The sequence below is a fragment of the Cervus canadensis genome, chromosome 1, assembly GCF_019320065.1.
Source record: "Cervus canadensis isolate Bull #8, Minnesota chromosome 1, ASM1932006v1, whole genome shotgun sequence".
Classification (NCBI taxonomy): domain Eukaryota; kingdom Metazoa; phylum Chordata; class Mammalia; order Artiodactyla; family Cervidae; genus Cervus; species Cervus canadensis.
Window position 1 is genome coordinate 33,975,980 of NC_057386.1, and position 23,957 is coordinate 33,999,936.

Below are 23,957 nucleotides of genomic sequence, written 5' to 3' on the forward strand. Positions count from 1 at the left end.
AAATCCATGTTTGAGCATGAGTGTCTGACCTCACAGGCTGTCCTTTTATCCCTCGGTGCCTCCCAAGCAGAGCCTAAGGAGACAGACTGGGAGCTCAGGTTACAACCTCTGTTTGTGTGGATCTGAGGTGGTGATGCTGTCATTGTGACACTGCTAGGCCACTCATATCCCCCTCTTAGATTAGGAACATCAGAAAATGAAGTCCATGTGTCCTTTCTCCTGTCTCCATCCATCTCAGAAAGAATTAAGATGGAAGAAAGGACTTCCCAATGGTTAAGAGTTAAGAAGCCCCAGGATGGATGAGGCCATTCTCTGTGAGAGATTTTTTAGAGAAGTGAGTTCCCTTCAAGCCTCTGAGTCTAGACTTGCAGGTGAACAAGATAACTTCTTCTGGGTCCCTTGAAGCTCTCAGGTTCAAGCAGACCTTTTGTCAGCTCTCCCTTTCCTGTGGGGCCTGCTGATTTTTAGACCTATTCAAGGGTTTTGTTTTGTTTTGTTTAGTAACGTAAGTTGGAGCTAAGTAATTGAACATAGAACCAGGAAATTCTTCCTCTGGCCAGCCCAGGCCCCTTCAGAGCAGGTGGAAGGAGTCCCTCTGCAGCTTCTGTCAAGGCTCCCGCAAACCCAGCCAGTTCTGGAATGTTCTTTCAGGCTGCTGCTTGCAACGCCCTGGGCTAGGTGCTGGACAGGCAAGTAAGCAGGGAGGATTCAGTCCCTTCCTTCCAGGATTTACAGACAAGTCGGTGCACAGTTATGGCATGTGGAGGCACAGGCTCTGATGAGGATGTCCGGGAACCAGAGCCACATTTCCGGTCCTCCCCCTGAGGCCGGGGTCTCCCTGATCTCCGGCCCACCCAGGTTACCTTCCACGTCCCCTTGCTGCAGTGGGCGAAGGAGGAGGCTTTCCTTTGGTTTGTTTGGTTTTGGGAGTTTCTTTGGTTGTTTTTACAGAAATCCCATCTTGGTTTTCAAAATCAGAGAGAAAGGAGCTTTATATGATATACTTTGAGGTTTGTCGGCAAGGAGGCATGGGTGTTGGCTGGGGAGTTTGTTTCCTGAGTGGCATGTGCCTCCGCTTCATCCTGCAGGTGGGGGAGAGCCTGCCTGTGACTCCAGGTGCCCCAGGCTGACCTCGGCCTACAACCCCACCTCCCAATCCCTCTCTCTCAGAAAGCAGCCCTGCCAGAGGGTGCAGGTGGCCTCCCTGCAGCTGCTGCTCAGCCCAGCAGGCCATGAGCCTCTTCGGAGGCGTTTGTCTGAGCCCTGCGGGCCCTCACCCCTCCTCTCCCAGTACCACTTGACTCCAAACAAGGGGAACTGAAAGTTCTCCCTTCGCACCGCCTCTCCCTGCTCTCCATCCCCCTGCCCCCTCCAGATCCCTCTACCCCACCAAATGCTGGGAGCCCTGGGCTCAGAACTGGGAAAGGGGAGAAGGGTGGCTCTCGTGCTCCGGCTTCTAACTTTCCTCATCCCTGCTTTTACTTTTACTGCACACACGCCTGTGCCAGGGACTGACTTAATAAACATTTTGTGGGCGTTGCCCCATTTGAAGTTGCCACCAGCCCAGAGGTGGGTCCTCAGGTATCCCCCCGTGCAGATGAGGCCACAGGCTCTCAGAGGTCATCACTGAGTTTGAAGGCAGCAGCCTGTCTAAATAGCCAGCAGGGCTGTGCCTCCTGTCTACTCTCCCCTTCTTCCGGCTTTCCCTTCCCCAAACGTGAACTCTGACCCAGTCTCAGGAAAGGGCAGCTCCGGTCAGCCCCCCAGCAGCCCCATTGACACAGTCACGTTCACTTTCAACTCCTGGTCGAAGAGCCTTCCCCACCTCTGGCTCGTGTTCCTGTTCCGAAGTGCTGATACCTCATCCTTCTCTCCCCCGGCCCCCTCAGGACCCTGCAGGCATCTTCGAGCTGGTAGAGGTGGTCGGCAATGGCACCTACGGACAGGTGTACAAGGTGAGGCTCTGGGTGTGGTGGGAGGGGGCCCTCTCTCATGGGCCTCTCTGGAGTGGGCTGCGGTCTGGAGATTTGACAGGGGCTGGAGGGATTACAGGGGCTAGGGGCCCTGGGAAAGGAGGGGACCCAGGGAAGGAGAGGAAAGGGATAAAGTCAGGAGGAAAGGAAGCAGCGAGAGGCGGGTGTTTTTACTGGCCTCTACCTCTGAGCTTAGAACCAGCCCTGGGTGTGGCAGGAATAGTCTGGAACTGGGTGGGGTAAAGAACAGGATGCAGAAGGCAATGGGAAGGGTATGGGACATGTGTGACCGAGCTCAGAAGTACAGGTTTGGCTTCTCCTCAGTCCACAGGAGACCCAGGACTCGGGGTCAGTGGGACCTAGACGGGGCACCCTCAGCAGAGGGGAACCCACTGTCTTGAGCTGCCCTGACCAGCCTGCAGCAGGACTGGGACCGGAGCTCAGGCCTTCTGCTTTTGAGGCTGCCTCCCTCCCCCGCCTCCACAGCAGAGGCATTTCCTCGACCACGGACTGTGGCTTTTGGCCTGGCCAGTCTGGCCCTTCACGTGGTCTAACCACTGGTCACACTCCACAGGGGAGGCAGCCGCAGCAGAGAGGTACTCAAGGTGGATGCTGTCCCCAAGCACATGCCTGGCTGCTTCAGCTCCAGATACAGCTCTTGGCCTCTTTACAAGTCCCCTGTGTCTCAGGGACCAGGGTTTCCTGGGTCACTGGGACTACCCACCTGTCTCTTACCCTTCTTCTCTGTAAGCTTTGGAAAGCAGGTGCACCCCCCCACCCCAGTCACCCCATCTCTTGCCTAGTTGTTGCCATGGAAATAGCAGCTCTGTGTTGTTCTGCTTCTCTGGGCTTGGGGTCGTGAAAAACTGCTGGGGATAAAAGTAATCCCTGGGCTGGCAGTCCCCCCACACACACCTTTCTCCTCCCCAGGAAGCCCTGGACTTTCCTACTGGAGCATGAGATGACTCCTGCTAGGGATTTTGGAAGGATGGGAGGGGCAGAAGGGGAATGGCAGGGACACACTCTAGAAGAAGTTTCTTCCCATTAGCACTGGTGCTGGGGTATCCACACAGCAGTCAGCTCTCCCGTGTTTCTCCAAGTTCCCTGAAATCTCAGCCCTGTCTACTCTCTCCTGTTAACAGTAGTAAAAAGCCCTGTGTATGTATGTGTCTGAGGAGGGGCGGGTAGTGATTCTGGGAAAGGCCTCCTGTCCAGAGAGGTGAATCAGGAGAGGACCCAGGCAGTCTGTCTTGCATAGAAGATACTGGAGAGGCAAAGCCCTCCTCCCCCAGCCACCTCTCCCAGCTCCATGCCGCTTCGTCTGAGGATGGAGAGGGAACCTTCACTCCCTGCTCTAACCTTCAGACAAGGCTGTCTAAGCCAGAGAGGCTGGGACAAAGCACAAGTGTCTCTACCTCATCCCTCTTGAGTGTTTCAGGAGAGGAGACCCTTCGCCATTATCCAGCTTAGCACTTGGAATCCAGGTGCGGTGATTTTCCTACGACCAACTCATAAACTGAGGTGTCTAGCCAGGGGCATTTTCTAAGATAGAAAGCAGCCAAAAATTGTGGCCTCTCCCAGAATTAAGCCCCTCCTGAGTGCAGACCTGAACCCCCCATGCCTGGCTGTCTGTCCTGCAGGGTCGGCATGTCAAGACTGGGCAGCTGGCTGCCATCAAAGTCATGGACGTCACGGAGGTAAGGGGTGTGTAGGGCAGGGGGAGGGTTGGAGTGTTGAGAAGGGGGCTTGTGGGGGGGACTCTCAGGGTTCACCTCCCCCCATTCACGCAGGATGAGGAGGAAGAGATCAAACAGGAGATCAACATGTTGAAAAAATACTCTCACCACCGCAACATCGCCACCTACTACGGGGCCTTCATCAAGAAGAGCCCCCCAGGGAACGACGACCAGCTCTGGGTGAGGAGCGCCCCTGGCCTGCCCCAGTTAGTGCATCTGCTCTCCTGCCTCTGATCACAGCTCCTGAGAAAGCAGCACATCAAATATGTGTGGGTGGTGGCAAGATCTGGGCCCCTCCCAGCAGCGCACAAGCCTCTCAGGACAATTACTCTCCAATTACTCGGCCATAGCTCACTTAGCTCTTTGGGGCCTCCCCCAAATTCCCTCCAGGCTTGGAACATTCCTAAGAGTCATCGCCTTTCCCGGCCTGGGCACTGTTGCCTGCTAATTCCCCGGCCTCACCCTTTTTGGGGCTCAGCCCAGCAGGAGGAAAGGGCAGCAGGGAACACAGCCATGGCTGGGGGACTGGCGCTCAGACCAGGTCCCCCTCCCAGCAGTTGCTGGACAAGTACTTATTGAGCGCCCTCTGTGTACCCTGCACAGATAGTCATGAGTTGTGGTCCCTGCCTCCAAGGCACTTACTCTTTTTTGGGTGGGGAGAGACACAGGTAGAGAAAGGTAACCAGCTGTGTGTAGTGGGAGATTATCAAGGGCTAGAAGCTGAGTGCTAGTGACCCGGCGTCCCCTTGTGGACCCCATCCTCCCATCCAGCTGTGGGAGGGGCACCCCAGATGTGCAAATTACCTCTTTGGTGCATGCAAATATAGGTACTTCAGGCCTCCTTTTTTTTTTTTTTTTGCATTGGATGCAGCTTGTAGGAAACATACAGTGAAAATATTTGGACAGGAGTACTGATCCCCAAGGATTTGTTTGGCCTCTGCTCTGGGTCCCTAGAGGTGCCGGCCAGCCAGAGTTATCTCCCTGCCTCGGCCTGGCCTGTTTACAGACTTTGTGCTGAAGCCTCAGGTTCCCTTCTGCAGCTCTCTGGTAGCCCCCAGCTCTGTCTTGTCTCTCTAGCAGACCTGGGGACTTGCTTACTCTGAGCCCCTTTCTTGTCTCTGTTAGGGGTTGACCAGCTTTTCCTTTAAAGGGCCAGACATATCTGGGGTTCTGCGGGTCATAAGCTTCTAACAACTGCTCAGCTCAGCCATAGACAATGCAGAGATGAAAATAGGAGTGTCCCTGGACTCCAAAGAGCTTTATTTAAGATGCTAAGATGTGAATTTCATGTGATTCTTCCTTTGATTTTTATTCCAGCCATTTAAAAATGTAAAAACCATGCTCAGCCTCTTGGCCATAGCTTACCCTGCTCTGGAGCAGTGGTTCGTCACTGTTTGGGTTTTATGGTTCCCAGTGAGGATCTGATGGAAGCTTTGGCTCCTTCCCCAGGGAAAAAGCACAAACCCACGTCATTCTGCCTGCAAGTTCAGGGATTCCCTGGGCTCCTCCTCTGGACCCAGACTATCACCTCCCTGAGCCCACCTGCCCTGTGTCTCCCAGATGTGTCCCCTTCCCCTCCTAATTTCACCAAGTTCTGTGGCTTTTACTAGGGGTCTCATGGCCCCTGCTCTCCAGCTCATACGGTTCTGACCCAAGGACTCCAGTCCTCCCCCAGGCTCCTGGCAGGGGAAGGAGGCCTTGCCTGACAGATACTTTTCCCTCCGGTGCCTCCCTGGGACCATAGCTGGTGATGGAGTTCTGTGGTGCTGGTTCTGTAACGGACTTGGTGAAGAACACGAAAGGGAATGCCCTGAAGGAGGACTGTATAGCCTACATCTGCAGGGAGATCCTCCGGGTGAGCCAGGCCCCTCCCTGCCTCCTGTTCCCATCTCCCTGGAGGCGGGCCTTCCCTGCACTCACCGGGAAGGAGCTGGAACTGTGCCCCCCAGGAGCAGATGGCCTGATGCGGGTGCGGGTGGAGAACCCTCAGAAGGACCCAGCACCTCTGTTTCCCAGCTCTGCCCTTTCTCCTTGGGACCCTGCAGCTGGGTCCTCCAGAGCCTCCTGTCTGAGGACACTGCCCCCAAAGCTGAGCCTTTACCTGGGCTCCTGACTCCCAGCTGGAGAGGGACGGCTCCCCCAGCCCAGCCCAGCCCAGCCCAGTGCCTCCCCCACCCCTCGACTCACATCCTTGTCCTCTAACACCAACACTACTTCCTCCCATCCCTGCTGCCCCAGGGTCTGGCCCATCTTCACGCCCACAAGGTGATCCACCGAGACATCAAGGGGCAGAACGTGCTGCTGACAGAGAATGCCGAGGTCAAGCTAGGTACGCCGAGGCCTTCTGACCTCTAGCACGGAGTTGGGGACCCGTTTGTTCATTCCCTCTAGTGGCTCAAGCCCGCCTGTCTACGGGCTGGGGGATTTGCACGCCGCCTTCTGCTGAAAGCCGCTGGAGAAGCTTTTTGTGTGCTCCCTGGTGTGTGCGGGTGCTGGGCCGGCCCCTCTGGGGCGATGGGCTTGTTTGGCACCTTCTGCCTGGAATGCTATCCCTTGGTCCTTTCACCCTGGTTTCTCCCCCAGACACAGGAAGACTAGGTCAGGGCCTTTGGGATGGATGTTGATGGGGTGGAGAGGTGGCCGGGTGGGGCTTGCACAGGACAGCCCGGAGCGGGGCGCAGGTGCAGCGTTCCATCATGGCCTCTAACTCTGCCCTCCCAGTGGATTTTGGGGTGAGCGCACAGCTGGACCGCACGGTGGGCAGGCGGAACACGTTCATCGGGACCCCCTACTGGATGGCCCCCGAGGTCATCGCCTGTGATGAGAACCCTGATGCCACCTACGATTACAGGGTATGGGCGGGGAGGCAGCCAAGGGTAGGAAGTGAGATGGGGGCAATGGGCAGGTTGAAAATATTGGGAGCTTGAGCAGGTCGGGGAAAGAAATGAAGGCCCAGGGTTGTGGTAGCAGTGAGGCTGGGGAAGGGATTGTGGCCAGGAAAGTACGGATGGGGAGGGTGGGGGAGCTGGAGGACAGTGAGGATTAGAGCAGAGGGGCCTCAGGAAGGGTATGGACCAGGAAGCAACCCGGAGAAGAGAGACTGGGGATAGTGGGAGAGGGGAGTGAGTGGTCAGCAGCATTCACCTGTCCCTCTTCTCATGCCTCCACAGAGTGACATTTGGTCTCTAGGAATCACAGCCATCGAGATGGCAGAGGGAGCCCCCCGTAAGTGCAGGCTCTGGGAGCGAAGGGAGGGCCCAGAAGGAGCTGTAGGGAGGAGGTGGGGTCACGGGCGGCCCGTGAGACCAGCTGATGGCACCTCTTCTGTGTTCCAGCTCTATGTGACATGCACCCCATGCGAGCCCTCTTCCTCATCCCCCGGAACCCGCCGCCCAGGCTCAAGTCCAAGAAATGGTAGGTCTCGGGGGACTGGCGTTTAGCAAGGAGGCCTCCACCTTACCCCCTACCCCCAGGCCTGGGTCTGCACTGCAGAAGAGGGGGCGGGTTGGTGGGGCACCTGGTGTGGGGGACACAGGGAGATAGGAGGAAGGTCGGTGACTTTTGGAAGAATGAGTCCCCGCTTCTTCCTGGAACCACCCCCTTTCCGACATGAGCCACCATCATCTCCAGGTCTAAGAAGTTCATTGACTTCATTGACACGTGTCTCATCAAGGCTTACCTGAGCCGCCCACCCACCGAGCAGCTGCTCAAGTTCCCGTTCATCCGCGACCAGCCCACCGAGCGCCAGGTCCGCATCCAGCTCAAGGACCACATCGACAGATCCCGGAAGAAGCGAGGCGAGAAAGGTCAGTGGGTGGGGAGGGAGGTGGCAGGTCTGGAATATACATCCACCGCCCCTACTCCTCTTCACCAGCCCTGGCTTCCCCTCAGGCCCCTTTCCAGGCCCAGCTCTTCCTATCCAAGGAGATCTCCTTTCCCAAACTTCCAATCCCAGAGGGCTTTTTCCACTTTATGTGGGGAGGTCTAGAACTGCTCATGTGCATGTGTGAATGCGAGGACACCTCCCACCCACATCCCACCCACTGTGGGGTCCCATCCCCATCTCTGTCAAGGCCCAAACCTGGGACCCACCGTCGCCCCCATTGCTCCAAGGAGGCATGCCATCCAGACAGACCTTACTGGTTATCCCTGGTTATCCCTGGGCTAGGGTGGGGTCTGGGGCACTGGGTGAAGAAACAGCAGTGATCTCCCCCCTGCAGAGGAGACGGAGTATGAGTACAGCGGCAGCGAAGAGGAGGACGACAGCCACGGAGAGGAAGGAGAGCCAAGGTGGGCCTGGCAGGCGGAGGGGGGGCCATCACCGTCCAGGGACAACAGTGGCCCTTGGCTCGGGGACTCAGCCTGGGGGTGGTGAGCACAGACAGCTGGAACCATGGGACGGAGGCCCTGTGTGCTGAGACGGAACGGAACGAATGCCGGAGCTGGAGGGAACTCAGGGCTGCAGGCCGGGGTGTTGAAGGAGTGTGGGCCCAAGGTGGGGCAGAGGGAGGACAGGTCTCTGGTCATCCGGGAGCGACCCGAGGCGACCCCATCTGGGTTGCTGAAGCACCTGTTCAGGGCTTTCTGGGGGAGGGTGGCTTCTGACCCGGAAACTCCCGTGTACCATCTTGCCCAGCTCCATCATGAACGTGCCGGGGGAGTCGACCCTCCGCCGGGAATTCCTCCGGCTCCAGCAGGAGAACAAGAGCAACTCGGAGGCTTTAAAGCAGCAGCAGCAGCAGCTGCAGCAGCAGCAACAGCGAGACCCGGAGGCGCACATCAAGCACCTCCTGCACCAGCGCCAGCGGCGCATCGAGGAGCAGAAGGAGGAGCGGCGGCGGGTGGAGGAGGTGTGGGGGCGGGGCAGGTCGGGGGGCGGGCCCTCCCGGAAGGGCCTGACCTGACCGGGTCCTGGTCCCGCCGCTTGTCCGCTTAGGGCAACATGAAGAAGAGGGAGCGAGGGGGGCCTCCCAGCCCCCTGCCTTCAGACTTGCAGGGAAGGGCTCTGTCCTGAGGGGCCCCTAAGGCACCCGCCAGGCCAGTGTGGGTGGTGGTACCCTCAGCGTCCCTTCAGAGCAGAGTTTTCTAAAAAAGCCACTCTGTCTCCCTTTCCTCGTGTCTATATGTAAACCTCAGCTCTGGGGTTTGCGTGCTGTTTCCCTTCAGACCCGGGGAGGCTGAGGGTCTCTCCTCAAACCCCTCCCTGTCCTGGTCACCTGTACCTCCAGCAGGTGCCCCATCTGTAGGTGAATAAGATCCTTTGAAAGGCCCTCCTTCTAGTTATGGTTGTTGGGGCTTAGATTTGCTTCCTACAAGCTTGTCCAGTGCATTAATTGGAGGTGGATGGGAGAAATTAATTTTAATTAATAGAGAATCTTATTTTTAAGTAGCTGCAGTTTTTTAAATCCCAATTTAAAAAGTACTTTGTATGCGTGTATAAAGGTATTTATTTTGCAGGGGGCACGGTGGGGAAGAAGAGACATTATAGATTGGTTAAAATTTTGCCTTAAATGATGGGATTTTTGTTGAAACAATTACATGATCCAAAGTTCATGGAGGCTGAGCTTAATTTAAAAGTTATCTGAGCAGTAGGCTTCCCTAATAGCTCAGTTAGTAAAGAATCCACCTGCAATGCAGGAGACCCTGGTTCAATTCCTGGGTCAGGAAGATCCGCTGTGGAAGGGATAGGCTGCCCACTCCAGTATTCTGGCCTGGAGAATTCCACAGACTGTATAGTCCATGAGGTCACAAAGAGTCGAACAGGACTGAGTGACTTTCACTTTCAAGCAGCAGGAGATAGGCAGAAGCGTCCACACTGCCTGCGTACTGCTCCCCAAAGTGGGCCCCTATCTTCATTGAACGAAAAATAATTTTCAAGAAAGGCTGCTCAAGAGAGCCTAGTCCAAATTACTCTTAATAAATACGGCTTTCAGGTAGCAGAATAACCAAAATCTGTGTCTACCAAGGTGTTTCCTGGAAAAGGCCTGATGTATCTTTAGGGCTTGTGCTCTTTCTTTCTTTCCTTCCTTTATTTATTTATTTTTTGGCAGAAAGATTGTGAAAGTTATTAAGTGAATGTGACCTGGGCTACTGATGTTGCCCAGGGTCCCTCGCTAAGTCCCTTTTCTGTGCATGAGCACCTGGTGCCCTCTTGTGGCTGAAGGCTACCACTGCAGCCCACTCCCTTTGGCCATTAAGGTCCAGGTTCATTTGAGAGGCCAGTAGCCGGGACATGGGGGACACTGTTGTGAACTCTGGGTTTTGTTTGGTGACGGAATGGATGGGGGACGGTTCTATCCAATTAGGCCCCCTCCTCTTGGCAGCTCCCATCCCAAGCCCACAGCCATTTAGACATCAGCTCCTCCCGAGCCAGGCCCCTCTGGGCTCTCGTGTGAGGGTAGGTAGGTTTGTAGAAGCAAGTTGAAGCCACCCGCTCTCAGCGCCTTCCCCGGTGAGATGGAGCCCAGCCCAAGAGGGACAGAAGCGGGCTGAGGTGGGTCCCTGCTTCCGCGTGCAGTGCCGCCCTGTGTCTGGTGCGGTCCTTCAGGCTGCCTGTCCCCTCACCCGCAGCAACAGCGGCGGGAGCGGGAGCAGCGGAAGCTGCAGGAGAAGGAGCAGCAGCGGCGGCTAGAGGACATGCAGGCCCTGAGGCGGGAGGAAGAGCGGCGGCAGGCCGAGCGCGAGCAGGTACAGCGCCCCCAGTGCACACCGGACTCACCCCTTCCCGCCCTGGCCTCCCCTCCTGCTCCTGCTGCCTGCCTGCCCTGCTCCCCAGGCCCCTTCCCCTTCTCTCCCTCCCCCAAAATTCCTCCTATCTTTTCCAGCTTCACTCTTTCTCTCTGTTTTCTCCCACCCTTCAACCCCCGACCCTGGCTCCCTGCCCTCCTCCTGTCTCTGTGCCTTCATTCCCCATCTCTTTGCCCCCCTCCCTGACTCCTGCCCCCTGCACCTTCCCTCATGGGGCCTCCGCCCCGGTGTCCTCCTCATCCCCTGCCTCCGTGGGGCTCATCCCACCCTGGCCTCTCTTTTACTCTCTCCCACCCCCCACCCCGGCCTCCTCCTCATCCTCACCCCACTGACCCCATCTTCCAACTCCTTCGCCGCCGCTGCCGCCCCCCACCCCCCCGCCTCTCCCTCTCTCCCTGCCCTCTGCCCCCCACCCCGCCCCCCAGGAGTATATCCGTCACAGGCTAGAGGAGGAGCAGCGACAGCTCGAGATCCTTCAGCAACAGCTGCTCCAGGAACAGGCCCTGCTGCTGGTAACGGGGTCCCCAGCTTCCCCTGGGAAGACGCGCATTCAGATCATCTCCGCTGCAGTGGGACGGGAGCACTTCAGGGGAAGGGGTCACCTGGGCATCAAGGGAAGAGACCTCTCCTCTCTAGGCAGTTGGAGGAGAGCAAGGGCGTGCCTGCTCTGGCTTCCAGGGCTCACCCTGCTGAGCCCCCTCTCCCTACCCTTGGGCCCAGGAATACAAGCGGAAGCAGCTGGAGGAGCAGCGGCAGTCTGAGCGCCTGCAGAGGCAGCTGCAGCAGGAGCACGCCTACCTCAAGTCCCTGCAGCAGCAGCAGCAGCAGCAGCTTCAGAAGCAGCAGCAGATCCTGCCTGGGGACCGGAAGCCCCTGTATCACTACGGTCGGGGCGTCAACCCTGCCGACAAGCCAGCCTGGGCCCGAGAGGTACTCAGCGCCTCCTCTGCTGCCTGAGACTCCGTCGGTCATTGCGCATGGGAGGCCCCAGGGAGGGGAAAGGGCAGGCGGTGCGGCCGGGCGGTACTGGAGAGGTCGGGATGTGACTCGGAGAACAGGACAAAAGCCGTCCTGCTTGGCGTCCTGTCACATCACAGGTGGAAGAGAGAACGAGGATGAACAAACAGCAGAACTCCCCCTTGGCCAAGAGCAAGCCAGGCAGCACAGGGCCTGAGCCCCCCGTCCCCCAGGCCTCCCCCGGGCCCCCAGGACCCCTTTCCCAAACTCCTCCTATGCAGAGGCCGGTGGAGCCCCAGGAGGGACCGCACAAGGTGAGTCTCTCCCTGTTCCTGTCTTCACACACAGACACGGGGGGGGGGGCCTCGCGTGTACACACACGTGCACATGCCTAGAGCCAGGGGCCACAGACCTCAGGACATGCGGGCAGAGACAGGCACACGTCTGTCTCTCTGTCTTACCTGTTCTCCGGCTCCAGGAGCCCCTTTCGATGGATAGTTGGAACTCAGAGGCTTGACCTGCCCCTTCCTGCCCGCCCAGGCCCCAGCTCCCATGTGGGGGCGTGCCACAGAGCAGGCGGCCCACCCTCCCTGGTCTCTCCCCGCAGAGCCTGGTGGCACACCGGGTCCCACTGAAGCCATATGCAGCGCCTGTACCCCGCTCCCAGTCCCTGCAGGACCAACCCACCCGAAACCTGGCTGCCTTCCCCGCCTCCCACGACCCCGACCCCGCCGTGCCCGCACCCACCGCCACGCCGAGTGCCCGAGGAGCCGTCATCCGGCAGAACTCAGACCCCACTTCCGAAGGGCCTGGCCCCAGCCCGAACCCCCCAGCCTGGGTCCGGCCTGATAATGAGGCCCCTCCAAAGGTAAGGGCAGCCTCGCAGAGCTGGAAGAGGGCAGAGGAATGGGGGGGATGGAGCGGGGCTGATCAGCGGGCAAGGTGGACGCAAGCTTGGGGGTCTGAAGGGAATAGAAGGGTGAGGAGTCCAGCCTGGCCCATCCCGCAGGGGTCACCCTGATGTCTGGTGGGCGGGCCGGCAAGCGAGTGTGTCCAGGTGTTTCCATGGTGCATGTGGGAGCAGAAGAGGCCCCCGGGGCTTCAGGGAGCACCAGGGGCAGACTTGCTGCTCAGATCCCAGCTCTGCCGTCTCCCCGCCTTGTGAAACTTGGACAGAGGCCATCAGCTTCCCCGACTTAAGTCTGCTTCTCCATCAAGGCGGGGGGTGCCCCTTCCAGGGTCTCGAAGAGGGGCCTGGTGTCCGCCGTGCCGTCACGGAGCCCTGACCCCTTCCTTCCCTCCTCAGGTGCCTCAGAGGACCTCATCAATCGCCACTGCCCTTAACACCAGTGGGGCCGGAGGGTCCCGGCCAGCGCAGGCGGTCCGTGCTAGGTAACGCCTAGCTGGGGGCGGGCAGCAGCCTAGGGCTCGGGGCGGGCGGCAGAGGGCAGTGTGCCAGGTTGCCCGCTTAGGGGTGGGCGAGCCCCGCTCCAGTCACCTCAGCCCCCGCCCCGCCCCGCCCCCGGGCACCCTGTGCTCCCTCCACAGACCTCGCAGCAACTCCGCCTGGCAAATCTATCTGCAAAGGCGGGCAGAGCGGGGCAGCCCCAAGCCTCCAGGGCCCCCTGCTCCGCCCCCCGGCCCGCCCAACGCCTGTAGGTAATGGAGCTGTCCCCCCTGCTCCCTCCCACCCTCACTTCTGCCACCTGTGCCCCCCTGGTGATGGCTCCCTCTGCGGTGCAGCTCAGCCTCCTGGGGCGCGGACACCCCGTCACCCTGACCCTGCCTCCGCCCCTCCCACAGTAACCCCGACCTCAGGAGGAGCGACCCCGGCTGGGAGCGCTCGGACAGCGTCCTCCCGGCCTCTCACGGGCACCTCCCGCAAGCTGGCTCGCTGGAGCGGAACCGGGTGGGAGGTATGGTGAGCCCAGCCTCGGGGGCAGTCTCCCCAGGGTGGACCCCGCCTTGGCAGCTCTGAACTGGGCAGCGTGGGCACCAGGCAGGGCTTGAGGCTAGCCCCTGGGCGGGCATCAGTGACCTCCTTTCCCCCACCTGCCACGTCTAGCCTCCTCCAAACTGGACAACTCCCCTGTGCTCTCCCCTGGGAACAAAGCCAAGCCCGATGACCACCGCTCACGGCCAGGCCGGCCCGCAGTAAGTCGTCAGGTGGCCCCCTCCCGTCTTCTCATGGTTTGGGACCTGGGGGCCACTGTGGAGCCTCTGGAGCCCCAGAGAGCAGGGCGCCAGGGGCAGGGCCATCATTAGTCTGAGGCTGGAGCATCTGTGGGCTAACAGGGTGGCCCTTCCCAGTTACTAACCTTTCTTAACCTCTCTCCTGCCTCCTCCTGGCTGCCCTTCTTCCCCCGCGGCCCTTCCCAGAGCTATAAGCGAGCCATTGGCGAGGTTAGTGAGCAGGGCCGCGGGCAGCCCCTCCTGTTCCCTGCCTTCCTCCGGCCTCCACGGCACCCCCGCCTCCCTGCCTCACGCAGCTCCTTCCCCGCAGGATTTCGTGTTGCTGAAAGAGCGGACCCTGGATGAGGCGCCCCGGCCTCCCAAGAAGGCCATGGACTACTCGTCGTCCAGCGAGGAGGTGGAGAGCAGCGAGGATGATGAGGAGGAGAGCAACGGCGAGCCGTCAGAGGGGAGCAGAGACACCCCTGGGGCCCGGTATGGGGGCGTCCCGGGACAGGGACATGTCCTGCCAGAGGTGCCTGAGAAACAGGTGCTGGGGGAGGGGGTGTCGGGTCAAGTTTGAGGGAAAGCAGTTCCCTTTTCCCCCCAAGTGGGGCCTTGGCCATCATTGCTGGCCCGTTCTTCCTACCCTTCCCTAGAGAACGGGATACAGGCCTGGGGGCTGGTGTCCCCCGCTGTCCTTCACTGTCCTGAGATGAGCGCCCCTTCAGAACAGCCAGCGCTCCCCCAGTGCGGGGCAGGGGGCGGGGGCTGCTGGGTGCCAGCAGACACTGCAGGTGCCCGTGCCCCGGCTCTCATCTGCTCCCTGTGGCACTCAGGTGGCAGGCAGGGCCCGGAGGGCTTCCTGACCTTCCTCTCTCCATAGCAGTGATGGAGACACAGACAGCGTCAGCACCATGGTGGTCCACGACGTGGAGGAGATAGCCGGGCCCCAGACCCCCTACGGGGGTGGCACCATGGTGGTCCAGCGAGTGAGTGCCCCTCCTCCCCCGTTCTGCCCCAGCCTGCCCTGCCCCTCCTCGGCCCCAGCACTGGTCCCCTTCCCTTTGTTCCTTCAGACCCCTGAGGAGGAACGCAGCCTGCTGCACGCCGACAGCAACGGCTACACAAACCTGCCAGACGTGGTCCAGCCCAGCCACTCGCCCACCGAGAGCAGCAAAGGTCAAAGCCCCCCCTTGAAGGACGGAGGCAGTGATGTAAGTGGGTGGAGGTGGCTCCACGGGGTGAGAAGAGGTCACTGGCCGTGGGCAGGAAGCCCAGGGGTGTTGGGGGATCCCTGGGGAGCCGGTTGGCCCGGGTGCAACAGGAGGGGTGGGCCCGGGCTGGGGTCTGGCATGTTTGCCTCACTGCCACCCCCACCCCACAGTACCAGTCTCGTGGGCTGGTAAAAGCCCCTGGCAAGAGCTCGTTCACGATGTTTGTGGACCTGGGGATCTACCAGCCCGGAGGCAGTGGGGACACCATTCCCATTACAGGTGAGACGGGAGGCCTGGGGAGGGGTCGGGTGGCCTCTGATGACAGGCTTCACTGAGTGGTCACAGCCTGCCCTGTGGCCCGCACCTGCCCTGGCACGAAGACAGTAGGGCTTCTGGGGCCCCCTTGACCCAAGGGGGGGCAGGATGCTTAGAGGTGACCCAGGGACCCGCATGAGGGAGCAAGGGCTTTGCCAGGCCTTTTGGTCCGGAGTATCCTGGGGTGTGGGATACAGGGAGACACAGTGACGGGACTCAGCCCACTCCCCTCTCCTCTCCTCTCCTCAGCCCTGGTGGGTGGAGAGGGCAGTCGGCTCGATCAGCTACAGTATGACGTGAGGAAAGGCTCTGTGGTCAACGTGAACCCCACCAACACCCGGGCCCACAGCGAAACCCCCGAGATTCGGAAGTACAAGAAGCGGTTCAATTCCGAGATCCTCTGTGCGGCCCTTTGGGGTAAGCCGGGGGGGGGGGCGGGTGGGAGGAGAAGAAGGGCCTGGTGTGCCCCCGCGCTCCCGGTCAGGCGAGGGCCTGGCTCTGCCTCTCATCTGCCCAAGGGCTCCTCTTGCAGGGGTCAACCTGCTGGTGGGCACGGAGAACGGGCTGATGCTGCTGGACCGCAGCGGGCAGGGCAAGGTGTATGGACTCATCGGGCGGCGGCGCTTCCAGCAGATGGACGTGCTGGAGGGACTCAACTTGCTCATCACCATCTCAGGTTGGGGGGAGGCGGTGCCCAGGAGGAGGGCTCAGCGCCTGGGGGGAGGGCTGCCCCAGTACAGGAACTGGAAAGTGGGGGCCCCACTTTCTCACCCCTCGAAGTCCACACAGGATGGTGGGAAGGTGGAAGCTGGACCTCCAGCGAGGGTTCTATGTCCCTCAGGGAAAAGGAACAAACTGCGGGTGTATTACCTGTCCTGGCTCCGGAACAAGATTCTGCACAATGACCCGGAAGTGGAGAAGAAGCAAGGCTGGACCACTGTGGGGGATATGGAGGGCTGCGGACACTACCGCGTGGGTGAGGAGGTCACGACACAGCGGCCAGGGCACATTTGTTTATGAGAAGAGAGAAAGAGATGGGGTCCTGGGCTGAGAAAGCCTTGAAGGCCAGAGATGGTGGGGGGGTCCTGCAGTTGGGTGTGTAGACAGACCGGGGGAGGGGCTGCAGCCCAAGCAGGAAAGCCCCTGCATCCCCCCTTCTCCTGCCCCCAGTGAAATACGAGCGCATCAAGTTCCTGGTCATCGCCCTGAAGAACTCTGTGGAGGTGTATGCCTGGGCCCCCAAACCTTACCACAAATTCATGGCTTTTAAGGTAACCCAAGCCTCAACCTCCACCGCTGTTCCAAGGTCTGGCGCCTCTACCCAAATCCCCTGAGCCCTTTCTCCCCCCACAGTCCTTTGCTGACCTCCCGCACCGCCCTCTGCTGGTGGACCTGACGGTAGAGGAGGGCCAGCGGCTCAAGGTCATCTATGGCTCCAGCGCCGGCTTCCACGCTGTGGATGTGGACTCGGGGAACAGCTACGACATCTACATCCCTGTGCACGTAAGCTTGGCAGGGCCATGGGCGGAGTGGGGCCCCAGGCCTGGGCCCAGCCTCGGGGCCTCCCACCCACTTTCTCCTCCCCAGATCCAGAGCCAGATCACGCCCCACGCCATCATCTTCCTCCCCAACACGGACGGCATGGAGATGCTGCTGTGCTATGAGGATGAGGGCGTCTATGTTAACACGTACGGCCGGATCATCAAGGACGTGGTGCTGCAGTGGGGAGAGATGCCCACCTCTGTGGGTGAGTGAGGGGCCCACCCCCCTGGCCTGTGTCCCCGAGCCAGCCGGCTGCAGCCCACTTACCACCCCCCTCCGCTTCCCCCCCAGCCTACATCTGCTCCAACCAGATCATGGGCTGGGGAGAGAAAGCCATTGAGATCCGCTCTGTGGAGACAGGCCACCTGGATGGGGTCTTCATGCACAAACGAGCCCAGAGGCTCAAGTTCCTGTGTGAGCGGAATGACAAGGTGGGAGTGATAAGCTGCCCGGGCCCCTGCACAGTGTGGGCCCCATCCCTACCCCCAACCCCACCCAGGCCCTGGGCAGAGCCGGGGGAGGGGTGGTTATAGGTCTTCCTGAGAGGCAGCCTGCCCTTCCCCCACCTTCAGTCTCTAAGAAGTCTGGGCTCCTTCGTGCCACATGTTCCTGCCTTTTGGAGGGGAATGGGGGCACTCTGCGGGACTAAATCCTGCAGTTTCTCCCTCCTCCCAGTTAACTGAGGCACCCCCACCTTGGCTGCCCCACTCACCTTGGTGACTTCTTCTCCTCCCCACCCAGGTGTTTTTCGCCTCGGTCCGCTCCGGGGGCAGCAGCCAAGTTTACTTCATGACCTTGAACCGTAACTGCATCATGAACTGGTGACGGGGCCCTGGGCCAGGCTGGCCTCTGTGGACCAGCTCACCCCCCACAGCCAGACTCCCCGGGCCGCCCTTCTCTTCCCTCCCTGGGCTTTTGCTTTTACTGGTTTGATTCACTGGAGCCTGCTGGGAACGTGACCTCTGACCCCTGATGCTTTTGTGATCACGTGACCATCCTCTTCCCCAACATGTTCTCTCCCCAAAACTGTGCCTGTCCCAACTTCCAGGGAGAGGCACAGCTTCCCCTACCAGGAACTGAGTGGGCCTAGCCCCACCCCCCTTTCTCCACTTACAAGGAGAGTGCTTGGGGCTTGGACCCCATACCCCACTGCTGCTGACTTGGCAGGGCCCTGGGCCCCATCATTTGCACGTCAGGGGAGCCGGCTCCCCCCTTGAATGTACCAGACCCTGGGGGGGGTCACTGGGCCCTAGGTTTTAGGGGGGTCACCAGCCACTCCATGGGCAGGGACCATTTCCTCATTTTCTGAAAGCACTTTAATGATTCCCCTCCCCCCAAACCCCAGGGAATGGAGGGGGGACCCCGCCAGCCAAAACATTTACCCCTTTCCAACCCCCATCTCTTCTAGCCTCTGCCCTTCCCTGGTGGAGGGGGGAGCAGGGAGCTCTCACCCTCTCCCCCCCTTGCTTGCATCTGTATATAGTGTGAGCAGCAAGTAGCCCGCCCCCTCCCTGCCCCCACCCCTCCTCAATGTAGTGGCCTTGGAGATCTCGTTTGTTAATAAAGACAATTCAACCAGCTCCCACCACTTCAGGCCCTAGGTTACTCTGTTTTCTGTCATCATCCTGGGTTCTAGCCAGGGCCCACCAGCATGGCTGGGATGAAGGGGGTGGGAATCTGCAATCCCTGAGCCTTAGTGGAGAGGGGGTGGATGGGCAGTGCTGGGCTAAGAGAACCTACAAGAAACAACTAAGGGACGGCCCAGGCATCCTCCGCCCTAAACCTGTGGACCTGGAGCTGAGACCGTTCGGTCCCTACCCACTCCAGCCTGGCCAGGCCACAGAGGTGCCTGGCTTCAGCCTCTCAATGTGCAAGTCTTGCAAACGGGTCTCTCCTGTTTAGCCTCTGAGAGGCTCACAGGGCTAGAGGATCACATGGGCCTGGGGCCCAAGAAAAACTGGGAGGTCAGGAAGACTGAAGTGAGAGTGGTTCTTGCTTTCTGGAGGGCTGACATGCAGGAGCCTGCCTGCACCATCTGCAGCTCTTTCTGATGCCAGCCAGGTGGCTTGACCCACACATGTGCACACACATGACTTCTTGTGAAGTTGAATACAGATTTATCATTGGCAGTGGGAAAGGATAGTAATACAGCAGTGCTAGCAAGGTGTTTTTCAAATATCCTCCTGGAGATGGGTGGGAATTCTTGTCGGTGTGGCTGTGGCCTCAGGTCTACATACACGGCGGGTAAGGCAGCTGGGGCACTCGGTTGAAGTAGGCCCCGAGGAAGATGAGGCTGGAGCCCATGAGGAAGAGGACCAGAGCGGCCCAGAAGCAGATGTTGTCAAGGGCTTTCCCCATGCGCACCCAGTCGGACACCTCCTGGGGAAGGGGTGGGCACAGGTTGAGTCCCTAAAAGCTGCAGGAGCCAGCTGTGCAGGAGTCAGAGATGGTGGAGGCCCCCCAGCGCCCCACCCCACCTGGGTGCTCCCGCCCCACCTCGCCAGCGGCCTCCTGGTCCCGCGTGCTCGAAGCCACGAAGTTCACGGCATCCACACAGCAGCGGATCTCGGGGGCGGCAGCGCCCAGGTTCTGGCACAGGGTAGCTGGTGGGGGCGACCCGGGGTGGGTGATCTAGAGCCTCGCCCTTGAAGGCGCCCCCCTTGGCCCACCCGGCCCAGTCCGCTCACCGTTCCAGGTTCCGTGCCGGTGCCTCTGCTGCTCAAACACGAGTTCGCTCCGCGGCTTTTTCAGTATCAGCTCCTCCGCGCGGAGCAGGAGGCCCAGGGATGACGCCCGCCTTGGGGGCGAGGCAGCCCGGGGGATCTCGGGGGGCGCGCCGGAGCCCAGGAGTTGGGGCAGCAGCTCCAGCAACACCTGGGGTGGGGTGGGTGGGGCGGGGCGGGGCGGGGCGAGGTTAGCTTGAAGCCCCACCTCCTGCCCGGAGCCCACCCACCGGGTGCTTACGTGGCGCAGCCGCGGGGACATGGCGTGAGTGGTGGGCGTCCGCAATGACACGTTGAGCACGATGACGCAATTCATGACAATGAGTGTGGCAACCACCATGACGAAAATGAGGTACCTGAGGAGCCCAGAGTTCGTGATGTCACAGCCTCCCCGCTGTCCCTGAGCCACAGAGCTGCCACTGGTCCTCTGACCTCACAAACGCACCTCTCCGCACGCGTGGAGCTACTCCTCCTGGCGGGGCCAGACGGTCCGCCCCCCGGCCCGGTCTTTCTCCCCGCCCTCGCACGGCCAGTGGCAACCATGAAGGGGACCCCCAGTTCCCTGGAAACCCTGCTGTGGGTCTACCACTTCCACAGCTCCACGGAGGTGCGCCTACGCGGATACCCTTAAGGGCTGCACCTCGAGACGCTCTGGGAAGGTTTCCAGCGTCCCCTCGGTGACCTCTGCCCTATGTCCCCATGACACCACTGCCCCTGTGCCTTTCCAGGTGGCCCTCCAGCCCCCGCTTCTGTCTTCCCTGGAGCTCGTTGCGGCCGCAGCCCATGAATATCTGGAGCAGAGGTTCAGAGAACTGAAGTCCCTGGAGCCTCGAGAGCAGGAGAACACGCCTGCCGGGAAGCCCACCCTGGGGCTAGTGCTAAGAGAAGCCGCGGCCAGCGTAGTGAACTTCGGGGCCACTTTGTTAGAGGTGGGGCGCCGGGACGGGGGACGGAGGAGGAGGTGGGGGAAGTGGATTGAGGAGCAGAGACCTCTGCATCCCCACCAACTTCTGTATCCCCACTACAGATCTCAGCCCTGTGGGTGCAGCAGGAGCTACGGCGACTAGACGGCGGCCCGGGTTCGGGGCCAGACGCTGGGGATCCGGGCGGAGCCCTGGTCCGTGTAGCCCAGGCCACGGGGCAGGGGGCTCTGCAAGTGGGGGCTGCAGCAGGCGCGAGCGCCCGGCTTCTGTTCCAGGGGGCCTGGCTATGCCTGTGTGGACGAGGTCTGCAGGGGTCCGCCTCATTCCTGCAACAGTGGCAACGCCAGCTGGACCTCGGAACCCCTGGGGAACCGGTGAGTTCAAGATGAGGGGAGAGTTGGGGGCCAGAGGCGTCCCGGCTGGGTGGTACTGAGCCGGCCCACCCCCAGCAGAGATACTCCGGAGACCTCAAGTTGGCGTCCAGCAGCACTGCAGAGGACGGGGGACCGAAGAACCCACCACGATCCCAGCCCCGCCCCACGTCCAAATAAAACCCAGGTGGGGACCTTACAGTTAAGGCTACTCGGAGTCCTTAGGTATTGGCCCTGCCCTCTCCATTGAGACCCCTGGCCCCGCCCCGTGCTCGTCTGGCCCCGCCCTTCACGCTAGCCACGCCCCGCGTAGGCCCCGCCGCGATCCTCTCCGCCCCTCACCTGCCCAACAGCGGCACGCTCAGAGATGTCTCTGGGATTTTCTGGGCAATCAGGAACAAGAAGACGGTCTGGGCGAGCAGGACGTTGATGGAAACGGTGCATTTCTGGCCGCCGGCTGGAGGGAGAGCCTGGTGAGGACAGGCCCCGCCCCCCAGGAGGGGCCCGGGTTTGGGGTCTGGGCGACTCCCATACCCTGCGCGGGCAAGAAATAGGCGAGCAGCACCAGGCCCGAGATGAGCACGCAGGGCACGATGATGTTAATAACGTAGAATAGCGGCTTCCGGCGAATAATGAGCGAGTAGATGACGTCAGTTTCCCCTGGGCCACCCGCAGAGTCACCGTCGTAGCGGCGGATCACCCCGGGGCAGAAGTCGATGGCCCACTCGCCGTTCTCTGCAGGACGGGAGAGGCGCGGTCAGCCGGCTCTCGGGAAATGTGGCGCCCTGCTCTGCTCTCGGTCCCCATATCTGACGGTGGGGGGCCTGCAACTCCAGGCGAGGAGAGAATGAAAGCCATCTGGGCCAGGGCAGGTGGGGCAGGTGGGCTGGTAATTGGGTCAGAAAAGGGCGTTCCCAGGGAGCTTACAGAACCACCACAAGGGAGGAAGGAGTACGAGGCCGACAATCAAGAATGATTTCAGGGAAGGCTCAAGTTAAAGCAGGGCTGTCAAAGTCAGTCCCAGCATCGAGGGCCCAGGACAACCCCACTGTGCAAGTCCCCTCTCGGGACCCGTCTAGAAGCGGGTTTTTCGGAGCAGAAGGGGGACCTAACCAGTATAGGCCTCAGTGTCGATATCAATCTTGCTGATGGTCTCGCCCTCGTCGTCCACCGCAAAGACAAACTCCACCTCTTCGGCATTGTACGTCTGGGAGCTGCGGAGCCAGGATCCGGACCCCGACCCAGAGGCTGGGACCCGGGCCTCAGGCCCCGCCCTGGAAGCTGGGTTCTGGCAGGGGAATTACGCTCCTCCCGATTACCCAGACCCCGCCTCCAAGCCTGGGTTTCCACCCCTACTTCTCACCCACTAGAGCGCGCTATTGCCTTCGAATGCCTAGCCCCACCTCCAGCACAAAGCCCCGCCCCGGATTAGAGGTCTCCCCGCCCCCGCACACCTGGCCCCACCCCTTAATCCCTCAATTGTCCGGGCCTTCGAACTAGCCTTCCCACCGGAAAACAAGCGAGCAGTTCTGCCAGTCGAAAGGGAAGTAGGTGACCTCCACGGCGCAGGTGCTGCGGTAGATGGCCGGGGGCAACCAGCTCACGTATCCGCCCTCGGAGACCAGCACATTGGCCTCGTAGGCCACCCCGAACTGGCCGTCGATACTGTGGGCTCCAGGAAACCGAGAGTTGGCCCAGATCTGCGGCTCCCTCGCCCCCCAAGCAACACCCCTGCCCCAACCAGGTCCAGCCTAACCCCCACCCCTCCTCAGACCTCGGCTTCGCTCCAGTCTGGCCCGGTCCTCACTTGTTTTCCAGCACAATCTCTGGCAACCATACGAGTTCTGAAGGGACCCGCAGGGTTTCTACGCCCCCAAAGTCGCCCTTGCTGTAGTTGAGTCGGTAATCTTGCCAGTCCTAGGGGCGGGGGAGGGGACGGAAGGACATGTGCCCCGCTGCCTGTGAGGCGTTTGGGAGAAAAGGGTCCCCTAGACCAGATCTCTCACTGTTCCCCAGCCTCGACTCACGATTCCAATCCAGACGCTGGTGGTGAGGGTCTCCTCTTTCTCGTTCTGCGGGTGGGAGATGAAGATGATGGGGGAGAGCTTTAGGAGAGAGTTGAGCGCTTGGGGCCAGAAGTGGGATTTTAGGCTCCCAGATGGCGCTCGGGTGCAGGTGCGGGTATCTTACCAGGGAGATGAGGTTGGTCAGGGTGACTTTGAGGGAGATGGTGACAATGTCCTCGGGCTCCTGCACTGGCCGGCGTCCTGGGTCATAGTTGTCGAAAAGGTAGTGGTAAAGGCGCAGCTCCTCGTTCTTCCCCTCACCTCTGCCTGGGGATGGGGCCAAGCAGCAGGGTCAGGACATGGAGAGGCTGAGGAGCCGCTCTGCTCTGCCTCCGGGTCTACAGGTCTCTGCTTCTCTGATTGTCTCTGAGGCTCTGTATTTTCCCATGTCTGTCTCCCGAACCAGTGATACTGTGCCTAGGGACCAAATATGTCTGTCTACATCTCAGCCGGTCTTTGTCCCGTCCCTTTATGTCCGTGTCCTGTGTGTGTGTGTCCCACCTCTTCCCCCGACCCTGGCCCATACCAAGAAGCGGCAAGAGGAGCAGGGCGCAGAGCAGAGCCCCTGCCATTCCACTGTCTGGTCCCCCAGGTTATTCTGAGCTCTGGCAGGCTCGGACAGGGGCAGGCCAGGGTGCGTGAGTGAGGGGAGGAGGGTGTTAGTTCCGGGCTCTGGCTATCCCTGCTGCAGCCAGGGACATCTTGGCTGCTTCCAGAGGCAGCTGCCCCATCCTGAGTTCCCTGCCCCCACCCCATCCCAGCCTTCTCTGCCTGGGCTTCGGCCAGCTGTCCAGCCCCAGCCCCGATCCTCTCATGACTGGAGCAGGCCCGATGCTGGTGGGCAGGTCCTTGAAGAACACCTGGAACCACAAACCTGGCAGAGGGGGTGTGGAAGGTCCTGCTTTCAACACTGCACTGGTGTTCTCTGAGTCAGCTGCCCTGCACAGGTGACATCCCTTGCCTGCTACACTCAGCACTACCCATAGCCCAGCCAAAGTCACACAAATGCAGTTTCCGCCAGCAGAGTTTGGCAAAAGCAGAGTGTCCATAAAGATCTGGTAATGAGACAGGCAGCCACAGGGGATTAGCCTGCAATGACAAACTCCACATGGCAAAAGAGATGGTGCCACAGAACAGGGCCCACCTCCTCCCAGCGCCAGTCCCAGTGTCTGCCCACCTGCAGCTCTGTCTGGGTGGGCACCTGCAGAGATCCCC

General features: G+C 60.5%; 3 protein-coding genes across 17 annotated transcripts in view; 2 read left to right on the plus strand and 1 right to left on the minus strand.

Moving 5' to 3' along the window:
• MINK1 (misshapen like kinase 1) overlaps positions 1-18,247 on the plus strand; it is a 46,588-nt gene extending 28,341 nt beyond the window's left edge. The window contains exons 2-34 of one of the 14 annotated variants that reach the window (XM_043476732.1): positions 1,890-1,955; positions 3,614-3,670; positions 3,764-3,889; positions 5,454-5,564; positions 5,948-6,038; positions 6,431-6,561; positions 6,880-6,934; positions 7,045-7,123; positions 7,340-7,515; positions 7,930-7,999; positions 8,346-8,559; positions 10,280-10,396; positions 10,882-10,968; positions 11,177-11,386; positions 11,554-11,727; positions 12,081-12,281; positions 12,720-12,805; positions 12,962-13,072; positions 13,217-13,329; positions 13,479-13,567; positions 13,793-13,816; positions 13,917-14,080; positions 14,472-14,577; positions 14,665-14,802; positions 14,973-15,081; positions 15,367-15,534; positions 15,650-15,793; positions 15,959-16,093; positions 16,288-16,388; positions 16,471-16,620; positions 16,705-16,864; positions 16,951-17,090; positions 17,401-18,247. In XM_043476732.1, the coding sequence (XP_043332667.1) occupies positions 1,890-1,955; positions 3,614-3,670; positions 3,764-3,889; positions 5,454-5,564; positions 5,948-6,038; positions 6,431-6,561; positions 6,880-6,934; positions 7,045-7,123; positions 7,340-7,515; positions 7,930-7,999; positions 8,346-8,559; positions 10,280-10,396; positions 10,882-10,968; positions 11,177-11,386; positions 11,554-11,727; positions 12,081-12,281; positions 12,720-12,805; positions 12,962-13,072; positions 13,217-13,329; positions 13,479-13,567; positions 13,793-13,816; positions 13,917-14,080; positions 14,472-14,577; positions 14,665-14,802; positions 14,973-15,081; positions 15,367-15,534; positions 15,650-15,793; positions 15,959-16,093; positions 16,288-16,388; positions 16,471-16,620; positions 16,705-16,864; positions 16,951-17,090; positions 17,401-17,484 (3,987 nt within the window). In that variant the 3' untranslated portion in view covers positions 17,485-18,247. Of the gene's footprint in view, positions 1-1,889; positions 1,956-3,613; positions 3,671-3,763; positions 3,890-5,453; positions 5,565-5,947; positions 6,039-6,430; positions 6,562-6,879; positions 6,935-7,044; positions 7,124-7,339; positions 7,516-7,929; positions 8,000-8,345; positions 8,560-10,279; positions 10,397-10,881; positions 10,969-11,176; positions 11,387-11,553; positions 11,728-12,020; positions 12,282-12,719; positions 12,806-12,961; positions 13,073-13,216; positions 13,330-13,478; positions 13,568-13,792; positions 13,817-13,916; positions 14,081-14,471; positions 14,578-14,664; positions 14,803-14,972; positions 15,082-15,366; positions 15,535-15,649; positions 15,794-15,958; positions 16,094-16,287; positions 16,389-16,470; positions 16,621-16,704; positions 16,865-16,950; positions 17,091-17,400 lie in introns of all 14 variants that reach the window. The other 13 variants (XM_043476706.1, XM_043476716.1, XM_043476765.1 and 10 more) reach the window with 13 other exon arrangements.
• A 511-nt stretch (positions 18,248-18,758) lies between these two features.
• Positions 18,759-23,401, minus strand: CHRNE (cholinergic receptor nicotinic epsilon subunit). The gene is made up of 12 exons (XM_043476828.1): positions 23,269-23,401; positions 22,867-23,009; positions 22,704-22,748; positions 22,484-22,593; positions 22,186-22,341; positions 21,790-21,890; positions 21,211-21,411; positions 21,019-21,133; positions 19,624-19,738; positions 19,347-19,533; positions 19,156-19,262; positions 18,759-19,038 (listed from the first exon to the last, which is right to left on the minus strand). Exons 1-12 carry the CDS (start codon positions 23,312-23,314, stop codon positions 18,889-18,891), a joined length of 1,476 nt encoding a protein of 491 aa, XP_043332763.1. The 5' UTR covers positions 23,315-23,401; the 3' UTR covers positions 18,759-18,888.
• C1H17orf107 (chromosome 1 C17orf107 homolog) lies at positions 19,746-20,989 on the plus strand. Of its 2 annotated transcripts, XM_043476838.1 has the most exons (4): positions 19,746-19,989; positions 20,111-20,311; positions 20,410-20,679; positions 20,758-20,989. In XM_043476838.1, the coding sequence occupies exons 1-4, from the start codon at positions 19,924-19,926 to the stop codon at positions 20,854-20,856; spliced, it is 636 nt and encodes a 211-aa protein (XP_043332773.1). In that variant the 5' UTR covers positions 19,746-19,923; the 3' UTR covers positions 20,857-20,989. The 2 variants fall into 2 exon arrangements, with proteins under 2 accessions (XP_043332773.1, XP_043332782.1); XM_043476847.1 differs by having other exon boundaries at positions 20,410-20,858.
• Positions 23,402-23,957: the final 556 nt, after the last annotated feature.